This window comes from Anolis sagrei, chromosome 3 (genome assembly GCF_037176765.1).
Source record: "Anolis sagrei isolate rAnoSag1 chromosome 3, rAnoSag1.mat, whole genome shotgun sequence".
NCBI classification, from domain to species: Eukaryota; Metazoa; Chordata; class Lepidosauria; order Squamata; family Dactyloidae; genus Anolis; species Anolis sagrei.
The window spans coordinates 7,276,629-7,302,918 of record NC_090023.1 but is presented as its reverse complement, the minus strand read 5'-3'; the positions used below and the strand labels follow the sequence as shown (position 1 = coordinate 7,302,918).

The window sequence follows — 26,290 nt, the reverse complement described above, 5'->3', positions numbered from 1 at the left end:
GTATTTTGTCTGTTTGTCTGCCTTGTTCTGTTAGAAATGTAATATAATTGACTGGCTGCCCTGACACGAGAAATAAATACCTGCATGTTCTCCCACAGTGAGGGCATTGGTTTCCAGGTGGGAGATGGTCCTGGTCGGGGTTGGCTTGACGTGCCTTCTTGGCACGTTTCTCTCTTTTGCCCTCCATTCGTTGGACTGGATGGCCAATGAGGTCTCTTTCCAACTCTACGATTCTAAAGCCCTGTACTCTGGCGCTAGTGCTCCCTCTGGCCCTAGCTCTTAACTCAAAATGCTGCTTGTATGTCAAAGCAAAACATGGGCAGTGATGGCTTTTAACTCAAAACGCTCTTAATTTGGGACACCCTTAGGTCAAGGTTTCACTACTTTTTTTATCTGTTCTGCTTTTGATGAGGGGGCAGAACTTTTAACTGTCTAGTGGAAACTGATGATCTTGATCAGTAGTCAAAGCAGATCAATTTAAATCACCAAAAACAGCCTTTACCAAAGTTGTCTTTTTCCAGATTTTATTAAGAGATATTTGTACAAGACATCAAGCTCTTTCTTCCAGACACTGGAAAACCTGTGAGAAAAAAAATATAGATCATTTCATGATTCTAATACAGGTACGAGCAAACTTTGGCCCTCTGGGTGTTTTGGACTTCAACCCTCAGAATTCCTTTTTTAAAAAAATCATCTTTATTGTGAATTTTTCTTACAATGATAAAACGTACTTGGAAGGGAAGTTAGGGGAGTGGAAAGAGAGGGATAAGTAATGGGTAGGAGTAGAGGAGGGGATGGGGGGAGGAAGAAAGAAAAATCTATCGATCGATCCGTCCATAGCTTGTTTCATCTGTTCCTGGTAATAGCAGCTCATTACAGTGAAAGCAGCCAATGCTGTGTCACTGGAATACACACACACACACACACACACAGAACTATTGAGGTACACAACATTGGAGGCATTAATGATAGGGCAAGGAGGTTTGTTAGAGAATTTCCACACCGAAAGCTACTTATACAAGACAGAAATCTATCTATCTATCTATCTATCTATCTATCTATCTATCTATCTATCTATCTACCTACCTACCTACCTACCTACCTACCTACCTATCCATCCATCAACCATGTCTTTCTGTCTGTCTGTACCTATCATCCATCCATCACACTGTCAGTCTCTATCTATCTATCTATCTATCTATCTATCTATCTATCTATCTATCTCTCTCTCTCTCCATCCATCCATCCATCCATCCACACCCACCGTGTCTGTATAGTGATCTATCAATCCATTGATCCATCTATCCATCCATCACCATGTTTGTCTCTGTCTATCTATCTATCTATCTATCTATCTATCTATCGATCAATCAATCAATCAACCATCTATCCCTCTATCCCTCCATCCATCCATCACCATGTCTTTCTCTATCATCTGTCCATCCATCCATCCACACACCCACCATGTCTGTATAGCGATCTATCAATCCATCAATCTGTCTATCTATCCATCACCATTTTTGTCACTGAATATCTATCAACCATCTATCCATCTCTCTATCCATCTCTCTATCCATCCATCCATCCACCCACCCACCCACCCATCAATATATCCATCACCAGGTCTTTATCATCTGTCCCTCCCTTCCTCCATCATCCATCCATCCATCCATCCATCCATCCATCCATCCATCCATCCATCCATCCATCCATCCATCCATCCATCCATCCATCCATCCATCCATCATACCTATCTATCTATCTATCTATCTATCTATCTATCTATCTATCTATCTATCTATCTTGTGGATTAAAAAAGTAAAATAGTGGGTGGACTTCCAGTCCATTCTGCAGGGAAATTTATGAATTTGTATATGTAAATCTTCTTGATTTACTTAATTGCAACAAAATGCTCAAGACTAATGATTTTGGCACAGCATCCCTTCTCAGACAAATGCCTCAGGATCATCCAAGGAAGAGGACACCATTGACCAGAGCAACAAACAGAGAGCCACAGAACGTGGCACAATGTTGTTGACGCTGGGCAGGAGGGTGGCCATTTCTGACTCGTCAGCGTATCATCACTGAAGGGATTTGTTGCACGAGGCCACAAACAAGTGTGGTAAGAACCAAAGTTACACAGAAGCACAAAGCAGATAATTAATGTATTGTCGAAGGCTTTCATGGCCGGAAACACTGGGTTGTTGTAGGGTTTTTTTGGGCTATATGGCCATGTTCTAGAGGCATTCTCTCCTGATGTTTCGCCTGCATCTATGGCAAGCATCCTCAGAGATAGTGAGGTCTGAATTCCACTGCCCACTTTGTTATCTTTGATTAATTCTGTCTTGGTATCCCATTCCAAATAGAATCTTTATTCATTTTTCCCCATTAAAAAAGCAGCTGAGGGAGGAAAGGAAGGAGCCTGAGGCTGTTAGAAATTGTGGGAGTTGAAGTCCAAAACCCCTGGAGGGCCAAAGTTTGCTCCTGCCTGCTCTAATATAGTCAACCCAAGAGTTCCCTCAGAATATTTTGGCCAATGTGTGGACAAGAGGAAGGCCACTCACCCGTCTAGGCGGTGGGGACCGGCTGCGGCATGGGGGGCTGCTCTGGCTTGGTGCCCTTCTGCTCCGAGATGGGGGTGGTGGGCAGGATCTCCTCCTTTGGCTCCACAATGCTGACGTGGTCCGGCAAGGGCTTCTTGGGGCCGATCTTCCCACTCGGGTCCCAGGGCAACATGATCTTGACCTTAATGCCCAGCACACCTAAGGAAGGAAGGCACAGGGTCAGGGGATGGGCTATTGTCTCAATAGCACTCCTTACACATCTTCACGCTTGCAATCTCTCTTGGCAAAATCAAGACCTTTGAAAACATTTCTAAAAGACCTCCCTGACGGGGGATATACTCCAGATGTCTCTCATCATCCCTAGCCAACATGGCCAATCTCAACAGTCTATTTAAGCTAGGCATGGCAAACTTCAGCCCACCAGGTGTTTTGGACTGTTAGGAATTGTAGGAAGACCTAAACACCTGAAGGGCTGAAGTTTGTTACAGTAAGTCGTAGCAGGATCAAGTGTGTGCTAAAGAAAAACTGTATGATGTTGGTTATTATGTGCAGCTGGTAATGTAGGTCAGCTAGCATGTTTGAGCCACACCCAATGGGGTATAACTGTATGGATTTTAGAATACAGTTTAGAGAAGCAATGTGCTACTCTGAGGAGAAGTAATATGCTGTAAGGCTGCTATGCTCTTTGGTATGTTGGAATAGCTATTTACTCAAGGTTTTTGTCTTGCTCTAATAATAATAATAATACTTTATTTATACCCCGCCACCATCTCCCCAAGGGACTCGGGGCGGCTTACATGAGGCCAAGCCCAACAACACATCAATAAAAACAACAAGCAATAAGCAAAATAAACAATACAGTTAATATAACTCACACAAGGGTTGAAAAACCTATGGCTGGGCCAAATGTAGTAGTTAAAACTTTAAAAATAAATGCTGGACATGAACAGAGGATGTATCTAGTAGGAGGGTTTTAAACGAAAAGTAGAGAGCAACCCAACGGGTCATCAAAGTGCTTCTCAGGATATTTTGCAGGGAATTGTTTCCTTTATTCAGGGAAGGCACACTGTAACAGCCACCTTTTCAGGCTCCTCCTAAAGACTGCCAATGTGGGGGCTTGTCCGATATCCTTGGGGAGTGAGTTCCAGAGTCGGGGGGCCACCACAGAGAAGGCCCTCTCCCTCGTCCCCACCAATCATGCCTGCTCTCTCATTTGAATGAAGATGAAGAAGCCTTATTCTGTATTACTTACAAGGACTATGTAAGTTTGTTGCACAGTTTAATTTTGTATGCAACACTGAAAGTTTATACTTCTGCTGATAAGAATAAAGTTTTTCTGTTTCTTTTTCCTCTTGCCTGTGTGTCTTTTGCATGAGACTTGGCTAAAATCTGCTTCTGCGCATCAAAGTTTGCCCATGCCTGATTTTAAAGTAAAATTTCAAACTATTTAGAAACAAGAACTCTATGGACTCTTCCCCTACTTTGACAGACACAATATATTATATTATTAGCATAGTACAATATCAGTATGATACATCACTATATTGTACTATACCATTATATTGCAATATTATTAGTAATATTACATGTAATATAAATATATAATTATAATATATTAGTAATATATTGCATTAAAATATAATATTATAAATATATGTATATACAATATATTACATTACATTATACCATATTAGCATAGTACAATATCAGTATTAAATATTACTATATTGCACTATACCATTATATTGCATTATGATTACTAATATTACATTATATTCCATTAAACTTTGTAACGTTTCAGTTGGTATCTTTAACTTACAGTCTCTTCAAAACTATATTGAACTTCCAGTGAGAGCCGTTCAGCAGGGGAACTCTCTGCCCTGGAGTGTGGTGGAGGCTCCTTTTTTGGAGGCTTTTAAAGAGAGGCTGGATGGCCATCTGTCAGGGGTCATTTGAATGCAATATTCCTGCTTCTTGGCAGAATGGGGTTGGACTGGATGGCCCGTGAGGTCTCTTCCAAGTCTAGGATTCTATATTGTTCTGTACAGCTTTCTTTCATAACAGTCTATTTCCAAGGGACTCAAGCCTCAACAGTTTTCTAACGTCCTACACTGACTTCTGTATGCAAACTGACTCAAGGCTCAACTATCATGCTTTTAAATGGCATTCTAAACAGTCACATGGTCTGCAGCCCCTCCCACTGCCTCATGTACACAGAGCTAAGGAAACCTGCAAACCAAAGAAGACATACACTTTAGGAAATAAAAAACACATTATAAGCAAAACATTAAATAGAGGAGGCTTGAGAAGGTTGCAATCTTCAACAATTTTTACCATAAGCTCCTACACGACATTGCTCTACGAAAGATACCAAATATCCCTCCACTGCTTACCCTGCCTAAGGAGGACGTGGCGCACCGCAGTGTCAACGTAGTAGTTGACGGGGTCTCCACTGTGGATCATCAGGCCGTCTACAAACTTCATGGACTTGGCTCGCTGGCCTCGGAGCTTGCCGGAAACCACCACTTCACAGCCCTTGGCTCCGCTCTCCATGATGAAGCGAAGGACACCATAACAGGCCCTAGCAAGGGGGAAACAAGAGAGACGTGTAAATCTTGTATTGTCGAAGGCTTTCATGGCCTTAATCACTGGATTGTTGTAGGTTTTTATGGGTTGTATGGCCATGTTCTAGAGGCATTCTCTCCTGACGTTTCGCCTGCATCTATGGCAAGCATCCTCAAAGGTTGTGAGGACCTCACAACCTCTAAGGATGCTTGCCATAGATGCAGGCGAAACCTCAGGAGAGAATGCCTCTAGAACATGGCCATACAGCCCGAAAAAACCTACAACAACCCTGTGTAAATCTTCTTGTTTCACTTGATTACAAATAAAAGAGGAAGGACAACAAAATGCTCAGCTCTAATGATTTTGGCACAGCATCCCTTCTCAGACAAATGCCTCAGGATCATCCAAGGAAGAGGACACCATTGACCAGAGCAACAAACACAAGAGCCACAGAACGTGGCACAATGTTGTTGACTCTGGGCAGGAGGGTGGCCATTTCTGACTCGTCATCGTATCATCACTGAAGGGATTTGTTGCACGAGGCCACAAACAAGTGTGGCGAGAAACAAAGTTACACAGGAGCACAAAGCAGATAATTAATGTATTGTCGAAGGCTTTCATGGCCAGAATCACTGGGTTGTTGTAGGGTTTTTTCGGGCTATATGGCCATGTTCTAGAGGCATTCTCTCCTGACGTTTCGTCTGCATCTATGGCAAGCATCCTCAGAGGTAGTGAGGTCTATAAACCCTTTTTCCTAGTTCCAACAGACCTCACTACCTCTGAGGATGCTTGCCATAGATGCAGACGAAATGTCAGGAGAGAATGCCTCTAGACCAGTGGTTCTCAACCTGGGGGTTGGGACCCCTGGAGGGGTCACGAAGCTGTGTCAGAGGGGTCACTAAAGACCACCAGAAAACACAGTATTTTCTGTTGGTCATGGAGGATCTATGTGGGAAGTTTGGCCCAATTCAGCTCTTTGATTGTAGGTGAACTATAAATCCCAGCAACTACAACTCTCAAAATGTCAAGGACTATTTTCCCCAAACTCCACTGGTGTTCACATTTGGGCATATTGCGTATTTGGTCCAGATCCATCATCGTTTGAGTCCACAGTACTCTCTGGATGTAGGCGAACTACAATTCCAAAACTCAAGGTCAATGCCCACCAAGCCCTTCCAGTATTTTCTGTTGGCCATGGCTGTTCTGTGTGCCAAGTTTGGTTCAATTCCATTGTTGATAGAGTTTAGAATGCACTTTGATTGCAGGTGAATTACAAATCCCAGCAACCACAACTCCCAAATGACAAAATCAAGCCACCACGCCCCAACCCCACTAGTATTCAAATTTGAGCGTATCGGGTATTTGTGCCAAATTTGGTCCAGTGAATGAAAATACATCCTGCATATCAGATATTTACATTACGCTTGATAACAGTAGCAAAATGGCAATTATGAAGTAGGAAGGAAAATAATTTTATGGTTGGGGGTCACCACAACATGAGTTATTGTATTAAGGGGTCGCAGCATGAGGAAGGTTGAGAACCCCTGCTCTAGACCATGGCCATATAGCCCAAAAGTGTGGTGAGAACCAAAGTTACAACTGAGCACAAAGCAAATAAGTAATGCTCCAAGCAAATAATAATAATAATAATAATAATAATAATAATATGAAATCCAGCATATAGATCTCATTTGCTGTGACATACTGTGCTTTTTTGTCAGTAAAATAGCAATAGTAATAATAATAATAATAAAAAACTTTATTTACACCCCACCACCATCTCCACGAGGGGACTCGGGGCGGCTAACATAAGGCCAAGCCCAACAAATACAACAAGACAAAAAGAATACAAACATATAATCATACAGTAATACATCAAATAAAATACAACAAAATGTATCAAAATAAAATAATACAAAATAAACACACAATGTAACATAAATAACAGAAAAATTGAGCGGAGTGGGCAGGGGTGAATAAAAGAATAGGATGAGATGGGTGAATAAGATAATGTATCTAGTGGGGGTTCAGATGGGACAAACAATGGGGTTTAATTTCACTGGATGGTGAGATAAAGTGCATCGCAGGGCGTTTTGTACTGAGTAGGTCAAGATACGGGAATTTGTTGTTCATTCCTCGAAGACATACCGGAACAGCCAAGTTTTTAGGCTCCTCCTGAAAGCTGCCAGGGTGGGCGCTTGCCTAATCTCTCCGGGTAGCAAGTTCCAAAGTCAAGGGGCCACCACAGAGAAGGCCTTCTCCTTCGTTCCCACAAGTAGTGCTTGCTATGGAGGTGGGAGCTAGAGGAGGGCCTCCCCAGAAGATCGAAGGGACCATGCAGGTTCATAGAAGGAAATGTGGTCACGAAGGTAGGCAGGTCCCAAGCCATTCAGGGCTTTGTAGGCAATAAGCTGCACCTTGAATTGGGACTGGAAAATGAATGGCATCCAATGGAGCTCCTTCAACAGAGGGGTAGACCACTCCCTGTAATTCACTCGTTAGTAATCTGGCTGCCGATCATTGGACCAGTTGAAGTTTCCGGGCCGTCTTCAAGGGTAGCCCCACGTAGAGTGCATTGCAATAGTCCAGTCTAGAGGTAACTAAGGTGTGGACCACCATGGCCAAATCAGACTTCATGAGGTATTGTCGCAGCTGGTGCACAAGCTTTAATTGTGCAAAGGCCTTCTCAGCCACCGCCAACACCTGAGCATCAAGCATTAGTAATGTTTCCACTGCAAATTGTAGTCCCTGACTTTTGTAAACCCTTGTAAAAATGGAAAAACAATGAATAAAAACAAGGGCATCTACTGAATGCTGGCCATAGAATCATTCTAGAGGACCTAGAAATGTCCAGAGATGTGTTCTCACTAGGAATCATAGGTCCTCCATTGTATTATTGGGAACTAGCTGTACTTTCAAGCTTATGAAGTGCAGATGAATGACATCTCTCCTATGTAAAGATTTCTCAATGCAAAGATACAACTGATCAAAGCAAGACAATATTGGAAGGAAATTCAGTATTTCAGTTACAAAAACATAAAAGGAGAAAAAAAAGGGAATGTGGCAGCAAATTTACACTAAGTTTACCACTTGAAATATTTTCAATAAAGAGTGTGGGTACTTACCTACGTACTGCGAGCCCTCCCAAAAGCTTGTAACGCAAGGACTCAGCTTGGGCAATCGCACACAGTCCCCTTGTGGCCACCTTCTCTGCATAGAGCTGGGAGAGAAAGCAGAATACAGGCATGACTCAGGTATCAAGCCTCTGACCAAGAAACTCCTTTTAACCTCTCTAGTAAGGTATTTTGCAAAATAAGCACCACGAAGATGGTGAAAGGGAGCTGGAGAAAGACACTACTGCATTCCAACATCCAGGCAAGCAAATTGCTGCCTCCCTAATTACTTGCTGAGCATGTGTGAAGCACCGGGACGAAGAGCCAGCGTTATCCATAGACTCCTCCAAGGTCATGTGGCCCGCATGACTGCATGGGGTGCTGTTACCTTCCCAATGACATGGTACTTATTGATCTACTCACATTTGCATGTTTTTGAACTGCTAGGTTGGCAGAAGCTGGGGCTGACAGCAGGAGCTCACTCCTCGGATTCGAACCTGCAACCTTTTGGTCAACAAGTGCACTGGGACTGTGGCGCAGCTGGCTGGGGGTCAGCTGCATTAAGATCACTACTGACCAAAAGGTCATGAGTTTGAAGCCAGCCTGGGCCAGAGTGAGCTTCCAACCATTTGTGTAGCTTGCTGTCGACCTTTGCAGTCAAGTAGGAGCATTGATGGAAAGGAGTATATTAAATATAATGGGGGGCATTTTTAAATACACAATTCCCATCTTATTTAGTAGAGGTAAAGGTTTCCCCTTGACATTAAGTCTAGCCGAGTCCAATTCTGGGAAGTGGTGCTCATCTCCATTTCAAAGACGAAGAGCCAGCGTTATCCATAGACTCCTCCAAGGTCATATGGCCCACATGACTGCATGGGGTTCTGTTACCTTCCCAATGAGACGGTACCAATTGATCTACTCACATTTGCATGTTTTTGAACTGCTAGGCTGACAGAAGCTGGGGCTGACAGCGGGAGCTCACGCCACTCCCCGGATTCGAACCTGCAACCTTTTGGTCAACAAGTGCACTGGGACTGTGGTGCAACTGGCTGGGAGTCAGCTATATTAAGATCACTACTGACCAAAAGGTCATGAGTTCGAAGCTAGCCTGGGTCGGAGTGAGCTTCCAACCATTTGTGTAACTTGCTGTCGACCTTTGCAGTCAAGTAGGAGCATTGATGGAAAGGAGTATATTAAATATAATGGGGGGCATTTTTAAATACACAATTCCCATCTTATTTAGTAGAGGTAAAGGTTTCCCCTTGACATTAAGTCTAGCCGAGTCCAACTCTGGGAAGTGGTGCTCATCTCCATTTCAAAGACGAAGAGCCAGCGTTATCCATAGACTCCTCCAAGGTCATGTGGCCCACATGACTGCATGGGGTGCTGTTACCTTCCCAATGAGGCGGCACCTATTGATCTACTCACATTTGCATGTTTTGAACTGCTAGGTTGGCAGAAGCTGGGGCTGACAGCGGGAGCTCACGCCACTCCCCGGATTCGAATCTGCAATCTTTTGGTCAACTGGGATGTGGCACAACTGGCTGAGAGTCAGCTGCATTAAGATCACTACTGACCAAAAAGTTATGAGTTCGAAGCCAGTCTGGGTCGGAGTGAGCTTCTGACCAATTTGTGTAGCTTGCTCTCGACCTTTGCAGTCCGAAAAACAGTTGCATCTGTCAAGTAGGAAATTTAGGTACCACTTATGCGGGGAGGCTAATTTACGACGCCATAAAAATTTCCAGCAATCATGCAAAGAATGAGGAAGTACTTCATCAGTGTCACAAATGGACTGTGAAGCAACAACTCCCCTGGTGGCCAAAATACCCTCATGAAAAAGCTGGAATATTAAATAGCTTCTGTGTGTCTGTCTATATACGTTGTATCTCTACGGCATTGAATGTTTGCCACGTATATGTACACTGTAATCCACCCTGAGTCCCACGCGGGGTGAGAAGGGCGGAATATAAATACTATAAATAATAAATAATAATAAAAATACAAAACAGAAGAGTAAATGTACCTCTATTTTTCCATTTCTGCCTCTAGCCCCAAAGTTTCTATTAAAGTAAAGCCCAGGAACACACCTTCTTGTGAGATGTCATTTCACATATTTGATTGTTAACTCAAATGTCAGTTTTTATGAATGCTATACACAAAAACAGTCAAGCTTGCTCTGTCTCTGTTGCGCTGGTTTTCCCTTTGTTTGGGGATCAACAAAGCCATGAAAATACTTACATGAGACAGGATTTGTGACTGACACGGGGATCCACCGGACCTTCCCAAGGCTTGAGGGGTTGACCTCTACGCCACAGGCTGCATCAAGGCATCCCATAAAGGCATGGACACACCATGTCTCAACGAGGAGCCCGCTGGGGCTGTGCCTCGTGCAATATCAGGAAGGTGCTTCCTTAACCAAAGGTCCCAAAACAGCAGCTCAACCTGGAGATGCAGCCATGACAACACTTCAGTGTTGGTGGCAAGCCCAACCAGGTGACCCCTTCTGCTTGGCCTATTTGGAAGGAAAGCATCCTTCTAGACATGCCTAGCACAAGGGGGCAAAGTCTCAGAAGCTTTAATGGAAGAGGAGAGGATGCGGTAAAAATGGAGGCATCACAGGAAAATACCGACGCAACAGCTCATAAGAAACCACCAGATATCAGGGTTGTGGTTGGATACAATTTAGCGTGGAGTCATCAAAAATGTACTGACTGATTTCATAATAATAACGTACACAATTGAAACAACATCTAGTTAATGTTGTCATTACATTCCTGCATTTCATCACTAATCAAATCAATATATTGTATGTTCTATTATTGCATGGAGCCTGCAGATTCACAAGGTAGTATGTCTTGTGTTGCCATTTAGTACAGCCAATTAGTTATTACTAATACATACATTTTAAGCTGTTTTGTTGTATTTATACTTGAATTGTTCAATTGACATATCATGTTTATTACTGTAAGTTGAAATTGATATGTCACGTCCTCACTGGCTTCACTGGCTAAGTTGCCGAGCCAAATTCAAGGTGCAGGTCATGACCTATAAAACCCTAAACGGTTCGGGCCCTGTCTACCTCCGCAATCACATCTCCTTCTATGAACCGGCACGAGCTCTAAGATCTTCTGGGGAGGCCCTCCTCTCGGTCCCACTACTGTCTCAAGTACGGTTGCTGGGGACGAGAGAGAGGGCCTTCTCAGTGGTGGCCCCCCATCTCTGGAACGCCCTTCCAAGGGAAATAAGACAGGCCCCATCCCTCCCCTCCTTTCGTAAGAACTTGAAGATCTGGTGGTTTCAACAAGCATTTGAAAATGACCGGTTCTAACTCAGCTCCACACATTGTCTAATACGGCATTATTCTTCCTACCAGTTACCCAGATTCTTTCCTCTAATCGGCCCCGGAATGAAGAGCCACAGACCCGTACCTAATATTATTGTTGCCTGCCATAGAATTGCACTTAATTCCCAGGCCCCCTAGAATTTTTGGGCTTGCACAAATCTTGGCCCGGCCTTTTAAATGTTTAATTGCCTTGAAAAGGCAGGATTACTTTTAATATATGTGTGTTATGGCAACAATTTTTATGCTTATATTTTGTTTGTTAATCTTATGGTTATGTTGTTTTTACTCTATGTTTTGTGATGTTACTTGGGAACCGCTCTGAGTCCCCTCGGGGAGATTTATTTATATAAATAAATTATTATTATTATTATTATATGTAATGTAGCCATGGTTTGTAAGCTGCCCTGAGACCCCATTGGAGTGAGAAAGGAAGGGTATAAATGTAAAATAATAATAATAATAATAATAATAATAATAATAATAATAATAATAATACACACCTCACATACAAATTAGATATGGCCTCAGTACTATATATTGTTACTTTAAAGTTTTTTTTTTAATTTGTAACTCAATTGTGTGGTTCACAAGCACAAGTTTTGTATATAACAACAGCACAGAATAATCAGAGTATGCTATGTCTACAAAATTTGGAGTATTATCTGTGATTTGCATTATAATTGCAAAGGTTTGGACAGAAGAAACAAAACATTGTTATATTAATGTATTGTCGAAGGCTTTCATGGCTGGAATCACTAGGTTCTTGTGGGTTTTTTCGGGTTATATGGCCATGTACTAGAGGCATTTTCTCCTGACGTTTCGCCTGCATCTATGGCAAGCATCCTCAGAGGTAGTGAGGTCTGTTGGAATTAGGAAAATGGGTTTATATATCTGTGGAATGACCAGGGTGGGACAAAGAGCTCTTCTCTGCTGGAGCTAGGTGTGAATGTTTCAGCTGACCACCTTCACTAGCATTTGAAGGCCTGGCTGAGCCTGGAGGAATCTTTTGTTGAGAGGTGTTAAGATGTGCCTGGTTGTTTCCTCTCTGCTGTTATATTAAATTGAATTATAATTTAAAATATGTTGCAATGTTGCATAAAATGAATCGTGAAAAAAAATCAGAGTGTGTATTCTGTACTAGGCATAGAGCCGCTGCATACCATATCCTCTCGCTATTTGTGGCCCAAGACAGCAATGAGTGTGGCCCAAAACAAAATCATAGCTTCAGTTTTACTGCAGTGCGTGGCTCAAGACCATTCTTCTTCTTCCAATGATGTAGTCCAGGACAACCTTGGACTACATCAAGCTTAAATTCAGACACAATTTATTTTATAGGGCGCAAGCCCAAGATCCACCCTTCTCAGACAAATGCCTCTAGATCATCCAATGAACAGGACACCTCTCCCAGAGCAGCCAGGCTCAGCACCACAGAACGTGGCACGGAGCTGTTTGCTCTGGGCAGGAGAGCATCCTTTTCTGACTCGTCATCGAATCATCACTGAAGGGGACATAAACAAGATGGCCAGAACCAAAAAGAGCAGAAGCCACAGTAGCCCCTTACCTCAACGCTTCCTTCGGGAAAGCCAAACCGCTTCTGCACAACAGCTGTCAGCTCACGGATACGGCGCCCTTTTTCTCCCAGAACATTCTGAGTCCTGAAACAAACAACAACAGAATGATACTTGGAGAACAATGTATTTATTTAGCATGTTTATTTATTTAGAACTTTTACATCCCGTTCTCTACCTCCGTGGAGGGACTCAGAACAGCTAACAACAGCAAAAATTCAATGCTACTAAATAAATAACATTTTAAAAACAACATACATAATAAATGGATTATAAAATACATATAAAAGACAGTTCGGTGAGTTAAAAACATCATCCAGATTAATCAAAACATTGTGGTTCAACAACTCTTAGTTTTTACTGGTTCAATCCATCAATCTGCAAATGCCCGATTCCAAAGCCAGGATTTCAGTTGCTTCCTGAAAGTAAGGACCTAACCTCATTGGGGAGAGAATTCCATAGCTGGGGGGCCACCACAGAGAAGGCCCTGTCTCTCATCCCCACCAAGCGCGACTACGAAGGTGGTGGGACCGAGAACAGGGCCTCTCCGGAAGCCCGCTGTTAGGAATTATGAGAGCTGAAGTCCAAAACATCTGGAAGGCCAAAGGCTGCCCATGCCTGCTCTAGTATCTTGAGGGAAATCCTGATTATCTATCGGGCTTACAAAATAAGCTCTGCTCGCTCTCCTCACCAAACACAAGGGGAATAACTCTTGCAGACTGACAGAAACCCTGATGAGGCAAGTCACCTGGTGGCGAGGATGATGATTTCTGTCCTGGTTGGGGTAACTCGGACTTCCACCCCGGAGTAGCCATCTTCAGCCAGCTCACGAGTCAGAAATTCATTCAGTTCTGCTTTGAAGATACCATCGGCCACAAACTGAAAAAGATCGAACCACAGGATTAGACCCCAGAAACAACCTTCATAGAATCATAGAATCAAAGAGTTGGAAGAGACCTCATGGGCCATCCAGTCCAACTCCATTCTGCCAAGAAGCAGGAAATTTGCATTCAAATCACCCCTGACAGATGGCCATCCAGCCTCTGTTTAAAAGCTTCCAAAGAAGGAGCCTCCACCACACTCCGGGGCAGAGTTTTCCACTGAACGGCTCTAACAGTCAGGAAGTTCTTCCTCATGTTCAGATGGAATCTCCTCTCTTGTAGTTTGAAGCCATTGCTCCGCGTCCTAGTCTCCAAGGAAGCAGAAAACAAGCTTGCTCCCTCCTCCCTGTGGCTTCCTCTCACATATTTATACATGGCTATCATATCTCCTCTCAGCCTTCTCTTCTTCAGGCTAAACATGCCCAGTTCCCTAAGCCGCTCCTCATAGGGCTTGTTCTCCAGACCTTTGATCATTTTAGTCGCCCTCCTCTGGACACATTCCAGCTTGTCAATATCTCTCTTGAATTGTGGTGCCCAGAATTGGACACAATATTCCAGGTAAAGTGGTCTAACGAAGGCGGAATAGAGGGGTAGCATTACTTCCTTAGATCTAGACACTATGCTCCTATTCTGCTTGTTAGTCTTTCCCTCATGGGTGCTGTCAATGGGCTGTTGAATCTATGAATGGAGAATCCATGAATACAGACATATAATTATTTCAATAGCCGTTGTGCACTTTAGTTTTTACCCATTTTGAGTCCCCAGATATTGTTGTATGACAACCGGGATTGTGGCGCAGCTGGCTGAGTGTCAGCTGCGGTAAGATCACTCTGACCAAAAGGTCATGAGTTCGAAGCCAGCCCGGGTTGGAGTGGGTTTCCAACCAATTGTGTGTAGCCTGTTGTCGACCTTTCCAACCCGAAAGACAGTGGCATCTCTAAGTAGGAAAATAAGGTGCCTCCTTAAAAGTGTGAGGAGGCTAAATCAACTGATTTATGAGGGCATAAAGAAGACTCCAGCAAAAGCATTCCAGCGGGGAATGCGGAAGTGCTTCAGCAGTGTCACAGATGGACGATGAAAGCGACAGCTCCCCGGGCGGCCAGAAAAAGTTAAATAGCTTCTGTCTATGTCTGTATATGTTTGTATGTCAAAAATTGGCATTGAATGTTTACCATATATATGTACACTGTAATCCACCCTGAGTCCCCTGCGGGGTGAGGAGAAGGGCGGAATATAAAAGCTGTAAATAAAATAATAATAATACACTCCCATCACTTTTGATTATCTGCCATGCATTCTGAGGTATAATGGGAGTTGCAACCTGACAGCCATTGTGCTCTGAGTTTGGGGAAAGGGAAAAGGACATTTCAAAGCCCAACATCGTATCCAAAAGCCCTGTATCCGATTCCAAATCCCTCTCTCCTGACTAAACAAAACAAACAGCAGCCTTCCGGATGTACCTGTATCACAACTCCCATCAGTTCTAGTCAGGATGTCTAATGAGGAGGAATACAGGAGTTATAGTCCAGCATTTGAAGGGCCACATAAAAGGATATAGATTTCTGGGAGTTGAAGTCCAAAACACCTGGAGGACCAACGGTTGGAAACCACTGGACTAGATGTAACACTACCAACAGATCAATCAATTAGGACTTGATTGCTAATGCCTCACAAGCAATGAAACTCAGGGCCCCCTTCCAGACAGGCCCTATATCCCAAGATCTGATCCCGGATTTTTATTTATCCCAGATTATCTCGCGGTGTGGACTCATATAATCCAGTTTAAAGCAGAAAACCTGGGATCAGGTACTAGGATATAGGGCCTGTTTGGAAGGACCCTTAGGTTATCTGATTCAATAATATAGATTCTCAACTTGGGGGTCAGGCCCCTGGGGGGTTGCGAGGGGGGGTTAGAGGGATTGCCAAAGACCATCAGAAACTACAGTATTTTCTCTTGGCTATGGGGGTTCTGTGTAGGAAGTTTGGCCCAATTCTATCGTTGGTGGGGTTCAGAACACTCCTTGATTGTAGTTGGACTATAAATCCCAGCAACTAGAACTCCCAAATGCCAATGTCTATTTTCCACAAGCTCCACCAGTCTTCCCATTTGGGCATATTGAGTATTCATGCCAAGTTTAGTCCAGAGTTGTAGTGCTCTCTGCATGTAGGTGAACTACAACCCCAAAACCCAAGGTAAATGCCCAGCAAAGCCTTCCAATACTTTGTTAGTCATGGGAGTTTTGTGTGCCAATTCCATTCGTTGGTGGAGTTCAGAATGCTCTTTGACTGCAGGTGAACTATAAATCCCAGCTACTACAACTCCCAAATGACAAAATCAACCCACCCCCAACCCCACCAGTATTCAAATTTGGACCTATTTGTGCCAAACCTGGTCTAGTGAACGAAAAAATATATTTACATTACGATTCATAACAGTAGCAAAATTCGTTATGACGCAGCAATGAAAATGATGTTATGGTTGGGGGGCCACCACAACATGAGGAACTATATGAAGGGGTCGCTGTATTAGGAAAGTTGGGAATAACTGCCCTGGAGGTTTCTAAAAAGAATCCGTACGGCTATCTGTCGGGAGGGATTGAATGCTATCTTCCTGCTTGGCAGAATGGGGTTGGATTGGATGTCCTTTGGGCCCTCTCATGATTGGATGCAAACCTTCTCTCCAAGCTGTTACTTTGCAATTGTGCCCTGGAAGTCTCTAAGCAGAATCCGTATGGCCATCTGTCGGGAGGGATTGGGTGGTATCTTCCTGCATGGCAGAATGGGGTTGGATTGGATGTCTTTTGGGGCTTCTCTTGATTGAATGCAAACCCTTCCCTCAGAGCTGTTACTTTGCAATTGCGCCCTGCAAAGGAAACACTGCCCTGGAAGTCTCTAAGCAGAATCTGTATGACCATCTGTCGGGAGGGATTGGGTGGTATCTTGTGCCCTGGAAGTCTCTAAGCAGATTCTGTATGGCCATCTGTCAGGAGGGATTGAATGCTATCTATGCCATATGTCAGGAGGGATTGAATGGCCATCTGTCAGGAGGGATTGAATGCTGTCAGGAGGGATTGAATGCTGCCTGGCAGAATGGGGTTGGATTGGATGTCCTTTGGGGCCTCCTTTGATTGAATGCAAACCCTTCTCTCCAAGCTGTTACTTTGCAGTTGTGCCCTGGAAGTCTCTAAGCAGAATCCGTATGGCTATCTGTCGGGAGGGATTGGGTGGTATCTTCCTGCCTGGCAGAATGGATGTCCTTTGGGGCCTCTCTTGATTTAATGCAAACCCTTCTCTCCAAGCTGTTACTTTGCAATTGTGCCCTGGAAGTCTCTAAGCAGAATCCGTATGGCCATCTGTCGGGAGGGATTGGGTGGTATCTTCCTGCCTGGCAGAATGGGGCTGGATTGAATGCAAACCCTTCCCTCCAAGCTGTTACTTTGCACAGTTGCGGCCTTGCAATAATAATGCAACAAGAAGCCTATCTTCTGTGCTGCTTGTAAACAAGCCTTTTCTCAAACAGGACCTTTTTGGCCCTTCTCTCTCTCCTTACAAAGGCTTGTCTTCTGTGCGGTTTGTAAACAGACCTTTTTCCCAAACAGAACCCTTTTGGCCCTTCTCTCTCTCCTTACAAAGGCATAGGCTTCCTTTCCTTCTCCGCCATGTTGGTCCAGTAAGGCAGAGCCAGGCTTGGAGAGACGGGGCTAGGCCTCAATCCGCGCCCATCCTCCGCCATCCTCGCCCGGAAAGAACCACCGAGCCGCCCGAATCGTTCCTCCCGCCTTGCGGTTCCTTTTCCCGCCGCCATTTCCCGTATTCCGCCTTCCCCGGAGCCCCCGCGAGCCCCTCTTTCGCCTCAAACCGGCCCACCTTTCGCTTCTTGGAGATTTGGACCGCCATCTTGAGCCGCGGCGCTCAGGCGAAAAGGAGGTCGCTTCCGCTACCGCAGAGGAGTATAGGGCCGTTCCGCCGCTCCCGATTGGCTCATTAGACATCACGTGGAAGCGAAGACTCACCTCTAGGCATGCCGGGAAGTGTAGTTCAAATATAGTCGTCTCGTCTTCGCGGTGATCTGCGAGAAAGGCCGCTAGAGAAGAAGTGCATGCCGGGAAACGTAGTCTTGTCGCCCTTGAAACAGTATTGCTGTGTATCCCAAAGTGTGGCTTATTGGACTACAACTCCCAGAAGGTCACGAAGCCTAAGAATCCCTAGGAATTGAAGTCCAAGTTTGATCGGTAAGTAATACAAAACTGAATGTTGTTGTGTTCCATTGAATACAAACGTAATGTTAATAGCTTGGCGATAACATTAATTACTATTATTTAATTATGGATTAGTATTTCTATTAATTGTTAATTTCATATTAATGCAGTTTGGCACCTCTTTAACTGCCATGGCCTCAACCAATTAATTACCATTAATTAATATAAATGTTAACTAATTGAGATCAATTAACTAACGTTAATTAATTGATATAAATTAACAGTAATTAATTAGTATTAATTAACTAACATTAATAGTAATTAATCATGAATATTAATAGTAATTAATAATTAATATTAATTAACGTTAATAGTAATTACTATTAACAGTAATTAACTAACATTAATAGTAATTAATAATTAATGTTAATGTTAATTAATCGATATCAATTTACTAACATTGTTTAACATTAATTAACATTTATAGTAATTAATAATTAATATTAATGTTAATTAATTAATATCAATTAACTAACATTAATTAATTAATTTACATTAATTAACATTTAGAGTAATTAATTTACATTAATTAACAGTAATTAACTAACATTAATAGTAAATATTAATTAATAAATATTAATTAATGTTAATAGTAATTACTATTAACAGTAATTAACTAACATTAATAGTAATTAATATTTAATATTAATGTTAATTAATTGATATCAGTTTACTAACATTGTTTAATTAACATTAATTAACATTTATAGTAATTAATAATTAATATTAATGTTAATTAATTGATATCAATTTACTAACATTAGTTAATTAATTTACATTAATTAACATTTAGAGTAATTAATTACTATTAATTAACAGTAATTAACTTACATTAATAGTAATTAATAATTAATATTAATGTTAATTCATGTTAATTAAACAACATTAGTAAATTGATATCAATTAATCAATATTAATATTAATTAGTAATTACCATTAATGTTAGTTAATTACTGTTAATTAATAGTAATTAATTACTATAAATGCTAATTAATGTAACCCATTTCCCCCAGGATCATTGTCTTCAGAAGTAGAGTATGTTGTTGTTATTTATTCATTCATTTGATTCCGACTCTTCGTGATCTCATGGACCAGCCTACGCCAGAGCTCCCTGTCGTCCGTCACCACCCCCAGCTCCTTCAAGGTCAGTCCAGTCACTTCAAGGATGCCATCCATCCATCTTGCCCTTGGTCGGCCCCTCTTCCTTTTGCCTTCCACTTTCCCCAGCATCATTGTCTTCTCTTGGCTTTGCTGTCTCCTCATGATGTGGCATTCAAAGGACTTCTTCTTGGCCTCTACTATCCTTCCCTCCAGTGAGCAGTAGGGCTTTCTTTCCTGAAGTATGGACTGGTTGGATCCATACTACAGTGTGCATACCTGTAGAATCCATAGTTTGAAACCAACGGGGTTTTTCAAAGATGCTTTTCAAAGGGATGTTGAATTCTCAGAAGTGGCCGCACGGGGGCATGTGTGCCTTATAAGATGGATCACAACACTTCCCTGGGATGGAGGTTTTCCCAAACCATTCAACCAACTGGAGAGCCCTGCATGAAAGTCAAGTACATCTACACTGTACGACTGATGCAGTTTGGCACCACATTCACTGCTATGGCTCGGTGCTATGGGAGTTGTAGTTTGCAGAGTTCCCCCAGGGATTTCGTTTTATTTATCGTGTCATCAGCAACCAGACATTTGTATTACAATTTGAACAAAAACAAACAGACAAAATACAGAATTTGCAAGCTTGGTATTCTATTAAATGTCCTTTGACCAGTATCTGGCCACTTGGAGTGCCTCTGGTGTTGCCGCAAGAAGGTCCTCCATTGTGCATGTGGCGGGGCTCAGGGTGCATTGCAGCAGGTGGTCAGTGGTTTGCTCTCCTCCACACTCGCATGTCGTGGATTCCACTTTGTGCCCCCATTACTGAAGGTTGGCTCTGCATCTCGTGGTGCCAGAGCGCAGTCTGTTCAGCACCTTCCAAGTCTGTGTGCCCAGGGGGGAGTCTTTCATTTGGTATCAGCCATTGGTTGACATTCTGGGTTTGAGCCTGCCACTTTTGGACTCTCGCTTGCTGAGGTGTTCCAGCGAGTGTCTTTGTAGATCTTAGAAAACTATTTCTTGATTTGAGTCATTGACGTGCTGGCTGATACCCAAACAAAGGATGAGCTGGAGATGTCTCTGCCTTGGTCCTTTCACTATTGGCTGCTAAATCCCAGCGGATGTCAGGTGGTGCAATACCAGCTAAGCAGTGTAATTTCTCCAGTGGTGTGGGGTGCAGACACCCCGTAATAATGCGGCATGTCTCATTAAGAGCCACATCCACTGTTTTAGTGTGGTGAGATGTGTTCCACACTGGGCATGCGTACTCAGCAGCAGAGTAGCATAGCGCAAGGGCAAATGTCTTCACTGTGTCTGGTTATGATCCCTAGGTTGTGCCAGTCAGCTTTCGTATGATATTGTTTCTGATAGTGTAGACACCCCGTGATAATGTGGCATGTCCCCAGGGGTGAAGATCTTGTAAAATCATTACTCCCGTATTTATTTTTCTAAGTTTGATGTCCCCATCCGTCACTGACAAGTTGCAGGCATTTCCATCTCTATGGAGAGCCCACAACCCAAAATTCATGGTTTTGGGCACAGGGCGGGGGGGGGGGGGGGCTCTACAAGGGTTGAATGAAAAGTAATGCCTCCACCTTCATAACTCCTCAACAGATGGCAGTACTGGTATGCAGCAGGTACTGGCTTCTTCAGTAGACTCTCCTCTACAGTTCCATTTTGGTGGGAAGCCTTAGCATTGAACGGTCGGTGCAGTCATTGAATTCTTGATAGCAGGAGGTGTCACCTCAACATCTTTAAACTTACTTGCACAACAACACACAGTACACACAATCACCATAAACAGCTTGCATTATCTGATGAATCTCTTTTGGGGTGACACCTTCTGTTGCCAAGAATTCAATGACTGCACGTTGCTTAAGTTGCATTGGTCGACCGTCTGCACAGGGTTCCATACTTCGCACTGTAGCAACACAACCATTCAATGCTAAGGCTTCCTGCCAAAATGGAACGGTAGAGGAGAGTCTACTGAACAAGCCAGTACCTGCCGCTTACCAGTACTGCCATCTGTTGAGAAGTTACGAAGGTGGAGGCATTACTTTTCATTCAACCCCTTGTACAATAATGTGGCATTCAATGGTGTGGCTGAAAAAGAGATGCAGAAGTCTTCTATGGCCATGTTATTGGGCTTTTTAATGAAGTCACCTCTGCACGAGCAACTCATTAGCTCATGTGGTTGATGATGATAATAATAATAATAATAATAATAATAATAATAATAATAATACACCTGTCAGAGGTGCTGAGAATGCCTAACATAGATGTGAATGAAATGTCAGGAGAAAATGCTGATGTAACCTCACAACCTCTGAGGATGCTTGCCATAGATGCAGGCAAAACGTCAGGAGAGAATGCCTCTAGAACATGGCCATATAGCCCGGAAAAACCTACAACAACCCAATGCAACTGTTCTGATTTTGGCCTGCATTAATAGGAGCATAGTGTCTAGATCTAGGGAAGTAATGCTACCCCTCTATTCTGCCTTGGTTAGACCACACCTGGAATATTGTGTCCAATTCTGGGCACCACAATTCAAGAGAGATATTGACAAGCTGGAATGTGTCCAGAGGAGGGCGACTAAAATGATCAAGGGTCTGGAAAACAAGCCCTATGAGGAGCGGCTTAAGGAGCTGGGCATGTTTAGCCTGAAGAAGAGAAGGCTGGGAGGAGATATGATAGCCATGTATAAATATGTGAGAGGAGCCACAGCGAGGAGGGAGCAAGCTTGTTTTCTGCTTCCTTGGAGACTAGGACGCAATGGAACAATGGCTTCAAATTACAAGAGAGGAGATTCCATCTGAACATGAGGAAGAACTTCCTGACTGTGAGAGCCGTTCAGCAGTGGAACTCTCTGCCCCGGAGTGTGGTGGAGGCTCCTTCTTTGGAAGCTTTGAAACAGAGGCTGGATGGCCATCTGTCAGGGGTGATTTGAATGCAACATTCCTGCTTCTTGGCAGAATGGGGTTGGACTGGATGGCCCAGGAGGTCTCTTCCAACTCTTTGATTCTATGATTCTATAATGTGGCATTCAATGGTGTGGCTGGGGAAGAGATGCAGAAGTCTTCTATGGCCATGTTATTGGGCTTTTTAATGAAGTCACCTCTGCACGAGCAACTCATTAGCTCATGTGGCTGATGCTGAAACGCCGGGAAAATCGGTGCCCGTCCTTCCCTGGCCTCCCTTCCTGGGAACAGCCTTCTTGGGCCGTTTCCATGAAAGGTCACTCTCGGCTCAAAGGCCAGCGCGGCCTATCAGGCCCAACCATCTGGAGCCACAAAGGTCCTTTCCTCTGGGTCGTAATTCTTCCTGTTGCAACAGGGATGCCGTCCTCCCTTTTGCTGCGCTTTCACCGGAAAAGCTTGTGGCGGGTTGATCGAAATGCCAAGAATGGCATCGATATCAATCATTCTCCATCCAGACGTAATGAGGTGGAGTTGCAGATTTTTAACGAAATTACACTCTGTTTCTGGGCTATAAATGCCATTTTGTAATGGGCTCTATCATAAACATATGGAAAAAGTATATTAAACTGCAAAAAAACTTTGTTTTTGTCGGACGTCCTGTGGCACTTTTTGCTCTAGTTTATCAATGGATATCTCATAGAGCCTCAACCAATTGTGCCAACCACAAAAACAATCTTTCTGGAGTATAACAACTACTTTCAAAGTAACTCCTGCACAATTAAACAGGAAATAACACTTTCAAACCAGGAACAGAATGTTAATTTTTTTTTGTTACATAGTGTTATTCAAATGTTGCTTCTATTTTCCCAGACATTATGAATCTCGCAGGGTATTTTTAGGCTAGGAATGTTCTCAGGGCTTTCCCCCCCTCTACTTCCTTCCTCTGAATATTGCCTATAGCACCCAGTATTCCTTTTGGGCTTCCTATTAGTTTGTGACTTCTAGAATTACCCCTGCTGTAGGAACCTTGAGGGCATCTAGACCAAGTTTGGGCAAACACAGGCCCAGGGACCGGATGTGGCCCCTAGGGCTCTTTTCTCAAGCCCTCCTATCTCACATCATCCTATCCCATCCATCCTTCCTTCTTTCATTCTTTCCTCCTGCCCTCCCTCTTTCTCCTTCCTTTCCACCCTTTTGTCCTTCCTTCTCTCCATCCTCCCCCCTACCCCCCTTCCCTCCTTCTTTCTCTTCCCCTCTTTTGTCCTTCCTTCCCTTCCTTCCTTCCTTCCTTCCTTCCTTCCTTCCTTCCTTCCTTCCTTCCTTCCCTTTTCCCTTCCTCCCTCTTGTCTTTCCTTCCTTCTCTCCCTCCCTCTTCCCCCTTCCATCCTTCCATTCCACCCCTTTGTCCTTTCCTCCTTCCCTCCTTTTTGTCTTTCCTTCTCTCTTTCCTTCCTCCTTACCACCCTACCTTCCTTCCCTTTTTCTCCTTCCATCATTCCCTTCCTTTTGTCCTTCCTTCCCTCTTTCCTTTCCTTCCTCTCTCCCTTTCTCCTTCTTTCCTTCCTTCCTTCCTTTCTTCTCACCTTTCTTTCTTGCCTGCTTGCCTTCCTTCCTTCCTTCTCGTCTTTCTTTCTTGCCTGCTTGCCTGCCTGCCTTCCTGCCTGCCTCCCTCCCTCCCTCCCTCCCTCCCTCCCTCCCTCCCTCCCTTCCTTCCTTCCTTCCTTCCTTCCTTCCTTCCTTCCTTCCTTCCTTCCTTCCCTCCCTCCTTCCATCCCTCCATCCATCCATCCATCCATCCATCCCTTCCACCCTTTTCTTTTCCCCCTTCTCTCCCTCCCTCTTTCTTCTTCCATCCTTTCGTCCTTCCTTCCCCCTTTCCTCTCTCCCTCTTCCTCCTTCCGTCCTTCCTTTCCACCCTTTCGTCTTTTCTCCCTTCTCTCCCTCCCTCTTTCTCCTTCCACCCTTTCATCCTTCCTTCTTTCCCCCTTTTCTCCCTCTCTCCCTCTTTCTCCTTCCTTCTTTCCTTCCTTCCTTCCTTCCTTCCTCTCTCTCTCTCTCTCTCTCTCTCTGCTTAGTTTTCTCAGTTTTATGTATCCATCCCTTTGGAATTGCTAGATGTTCAGTGCAGTCTCTTGTTGTTGGAAGAGAAAGCACCAGAAGGTTTGCATGTCTTGTTGGCTTGGAGTGCATCTACACTGAAGAATTAATGCAGTTTGACACCACTTTAAGTGCAACGGATCTGTGCAATGGAATTATGGGAGTTTTAGTTCCAGAAGACCTTTGAGCCTTCTCTGCCAAAGAGTGCCGCTGCCTTGCCAAACTACAGATTCCCGGGTACCATGGCAGTTCAAGTGGTGTCCAACTGTGTTAATGCCATGGTGTAGATCCACCTTAGGTTTGCCTGCATGCAACCACATACCCTGTGACCAGTACTTTGCAGGGCCTTTTTCTGGGCATGGCTTAACCCCCTCTTTCCCTTACAGATGGTACAGGGTCTCTTGCCCTGTCCATCATCCCAGGAGGGAAACTGCCTGCACGGTGAGCTTGGGTGCAAAGCTCTCCTCCCTCTCTCTGGAATGCTTTTCATTTCCTGCTGGGTTTAAATAGTCTCCCTCCCTCCTCCTCCTCCTTCTTCTTCTGCAATTCAGAAACGCATTCTTGTTCTGTTAGCAGCTTTCAATCACGTTTTGTCGTCTCTCTGTTTCCCTGGGTTTGATTCTCAAGGGGAGAGGAGAGCGGTGCATTTTGCAAAGCCTCTTTTGAGATATTTTTGGAAGAGATCTCCTTCCAACCCTTCGACTTGCGGTAGCATTTGTTCCCAACTCAAAGGCAGATGGGGGCTGATTTCCACATTGTGTGTTGACTAACTCATTGTATATACATATATTAAAAGAAACAGATTCCTGGATTTTGTGTGTGTACCTATCTATCTACCTATGGGGTTTGGGGGGGATTGACCTTGGATTCTGGGAGTTATAGTTCACCTACATTCCAAGAGCACTCTAAACCCAGCTGAGGATAGATCTGGACCAAACTTGGCACACACACCAAACACGACCAGCTTTGTAGGGATTGCCCCATGATTGTGGGAGTTGTAGTTCACTCACAATCAAAGAACACTGTGAACCCTACTGACAATCGATCTCACGTAAACTTAGCATACTCATCCTAACATGACCAACATTGAATGCTGGTGGGGTTTGGAGGAAATTGACCTTGGATGTTGGGAGTTACGGTTCACCCACATCCAGAGAGCACTGTGAACCCAAACGACAATGAGACTGGACCAAATGTGGCAGACATTGTCAGGTCCATTACTTGTCCAGATTCATTGTCATTTGGGTGAACAGTTCTGTATGTGGGTGAACTACATCTCTCTCCCCCCCCCCTCTATATATAGAGAGAGCGCCAAAATGGGGGTAATGATTCCATAATTTTGAGACCTGGATTAAAATCCCCTTGGCCATGGAATTGGAGTGGGGCGATCTTAGCACAAATCTTACTCATTTAGCCAAAAATATTTCAAAAGGAGCTGAAAACATCTGAATAAAACATGCCAAGAACACCCTAAGAGAGGGTCACCAGTAAGTTGGACTCAACATGAGGGCATATAAGGCAAACAGGGACCATATATAATAAATTACCACTATCTCTGATGGATATGTTCCTGGAGTTGACTTGGATAGAATTTGGGGGCAATGCCTTTTGGCATCCCTCCCCACACCATAGTGACCTCTCTGGATGCTCCCTGGAAGGAAGGAATGGCCTCCCGTGTTCATTAGCACATGGCATCAATGCTTCAATGCTTCAGAGGTCTGCCCTGGCCTCATGCTCCTTTCTCCCGCTCCCTTTAACCTCGTCAGCTCAGTGGCTTCTGTGTGAAACTGGCTGGAATTCACTTCTCACCATCTTTCCGTCACTGTTTCTGATCCCGAAGGTAATCTATAACCAGTGACAGTGGATATTCCATGTGGTCCA

General features: G+C 43.8%; 1 protein-coding gene and 3 non-coding genes across 4 annotated transcripts; all 4 read right to left on the bottom strand.

The window, feature by feature from the left end:
• Nucleotides 1–507: 507 nt before the first annotated feature.
• On the bottom strand, nucleotides 508–18,010 carry RPS3 (ribosomal protein S3). The gene is made up of 7 exons (XM_060771258.2): nucleotides 17,902–18,010; nucleotides 13,902–14,032; nucleotides 13,147–13,240; nucleotides 8,255–8,349; nucleotides 4,958–5,145; nucleotides 2,565–2,762; nucleotides 508–580 (listed from the first exon to the last, which is right to left on the bottom strand). Exons 1-6 carry the CDS (start codon nucleotides 17,929–17,931, stop codon nucleotides 2,569–2,571), a joined length of 732 nt encoding a protein of 243 aa, XP_060627241.1. The 5' UTR covers nucleotides 17,932–18,010; the 3' UTR covers nucleotides 508–580; nucleotides 2,565–2,568.
• Nucleotides 1,942–2,090, bottom strand: LOC132772437 (small nucleolar RNA SNORD15). The gene has a single exon (XR_009631171.2). It is a non-coding gene; the product is annotated as a small nucleolar RNA SNORD15 (small nucleolar RNA).
• On the bottom strand, nucleotides 5,506–5,655 carry LOC132772436 (small nucleolar RNA SNORD15). The gene has a single exon (XR_009631170.2). It is a non-coding gene; the product is annotated as a small nucleolar RNA SNORD15 (small nucleolar RNA).
• LOC132772435 (small nucleolar RNA SNORD15) lies at nucleotides 12,941–13,089 on the bottom strand. Its single transcript, XR_009631169.2, has one exon. It is a non-coding gene; the product is annotated as a small nucleolar RNA SNORD15 (small nucleolar RNA).
• Nucleotides 18,011–26,290: the final 8,280 nt, after the last annotated feature.

Bases quoted from the DNA above. Each gene is read 5' to 3' on its own strand.
- RPS3 (XM_060771258.2), bottom strand. From the start codon at position 17,931: ATGGCGGTCCAAATCTCCAAGAAGCGAAAG. The intron at 14,033-17,901 runs GTGGGCCGGTTT...GATCTTTTTCAG, and splicing joins AAATCTCCAAGAAGCGAAAG to TTTGTGGCCGATGGTATCTT. The intron at 13,241-13,901 runs GTGACTTGCCTC...TGTTTGTTTCAG, and splicing joins ATCATCATCCTCGCCACCAG to GACTCAGAATGTTCTGGGAG.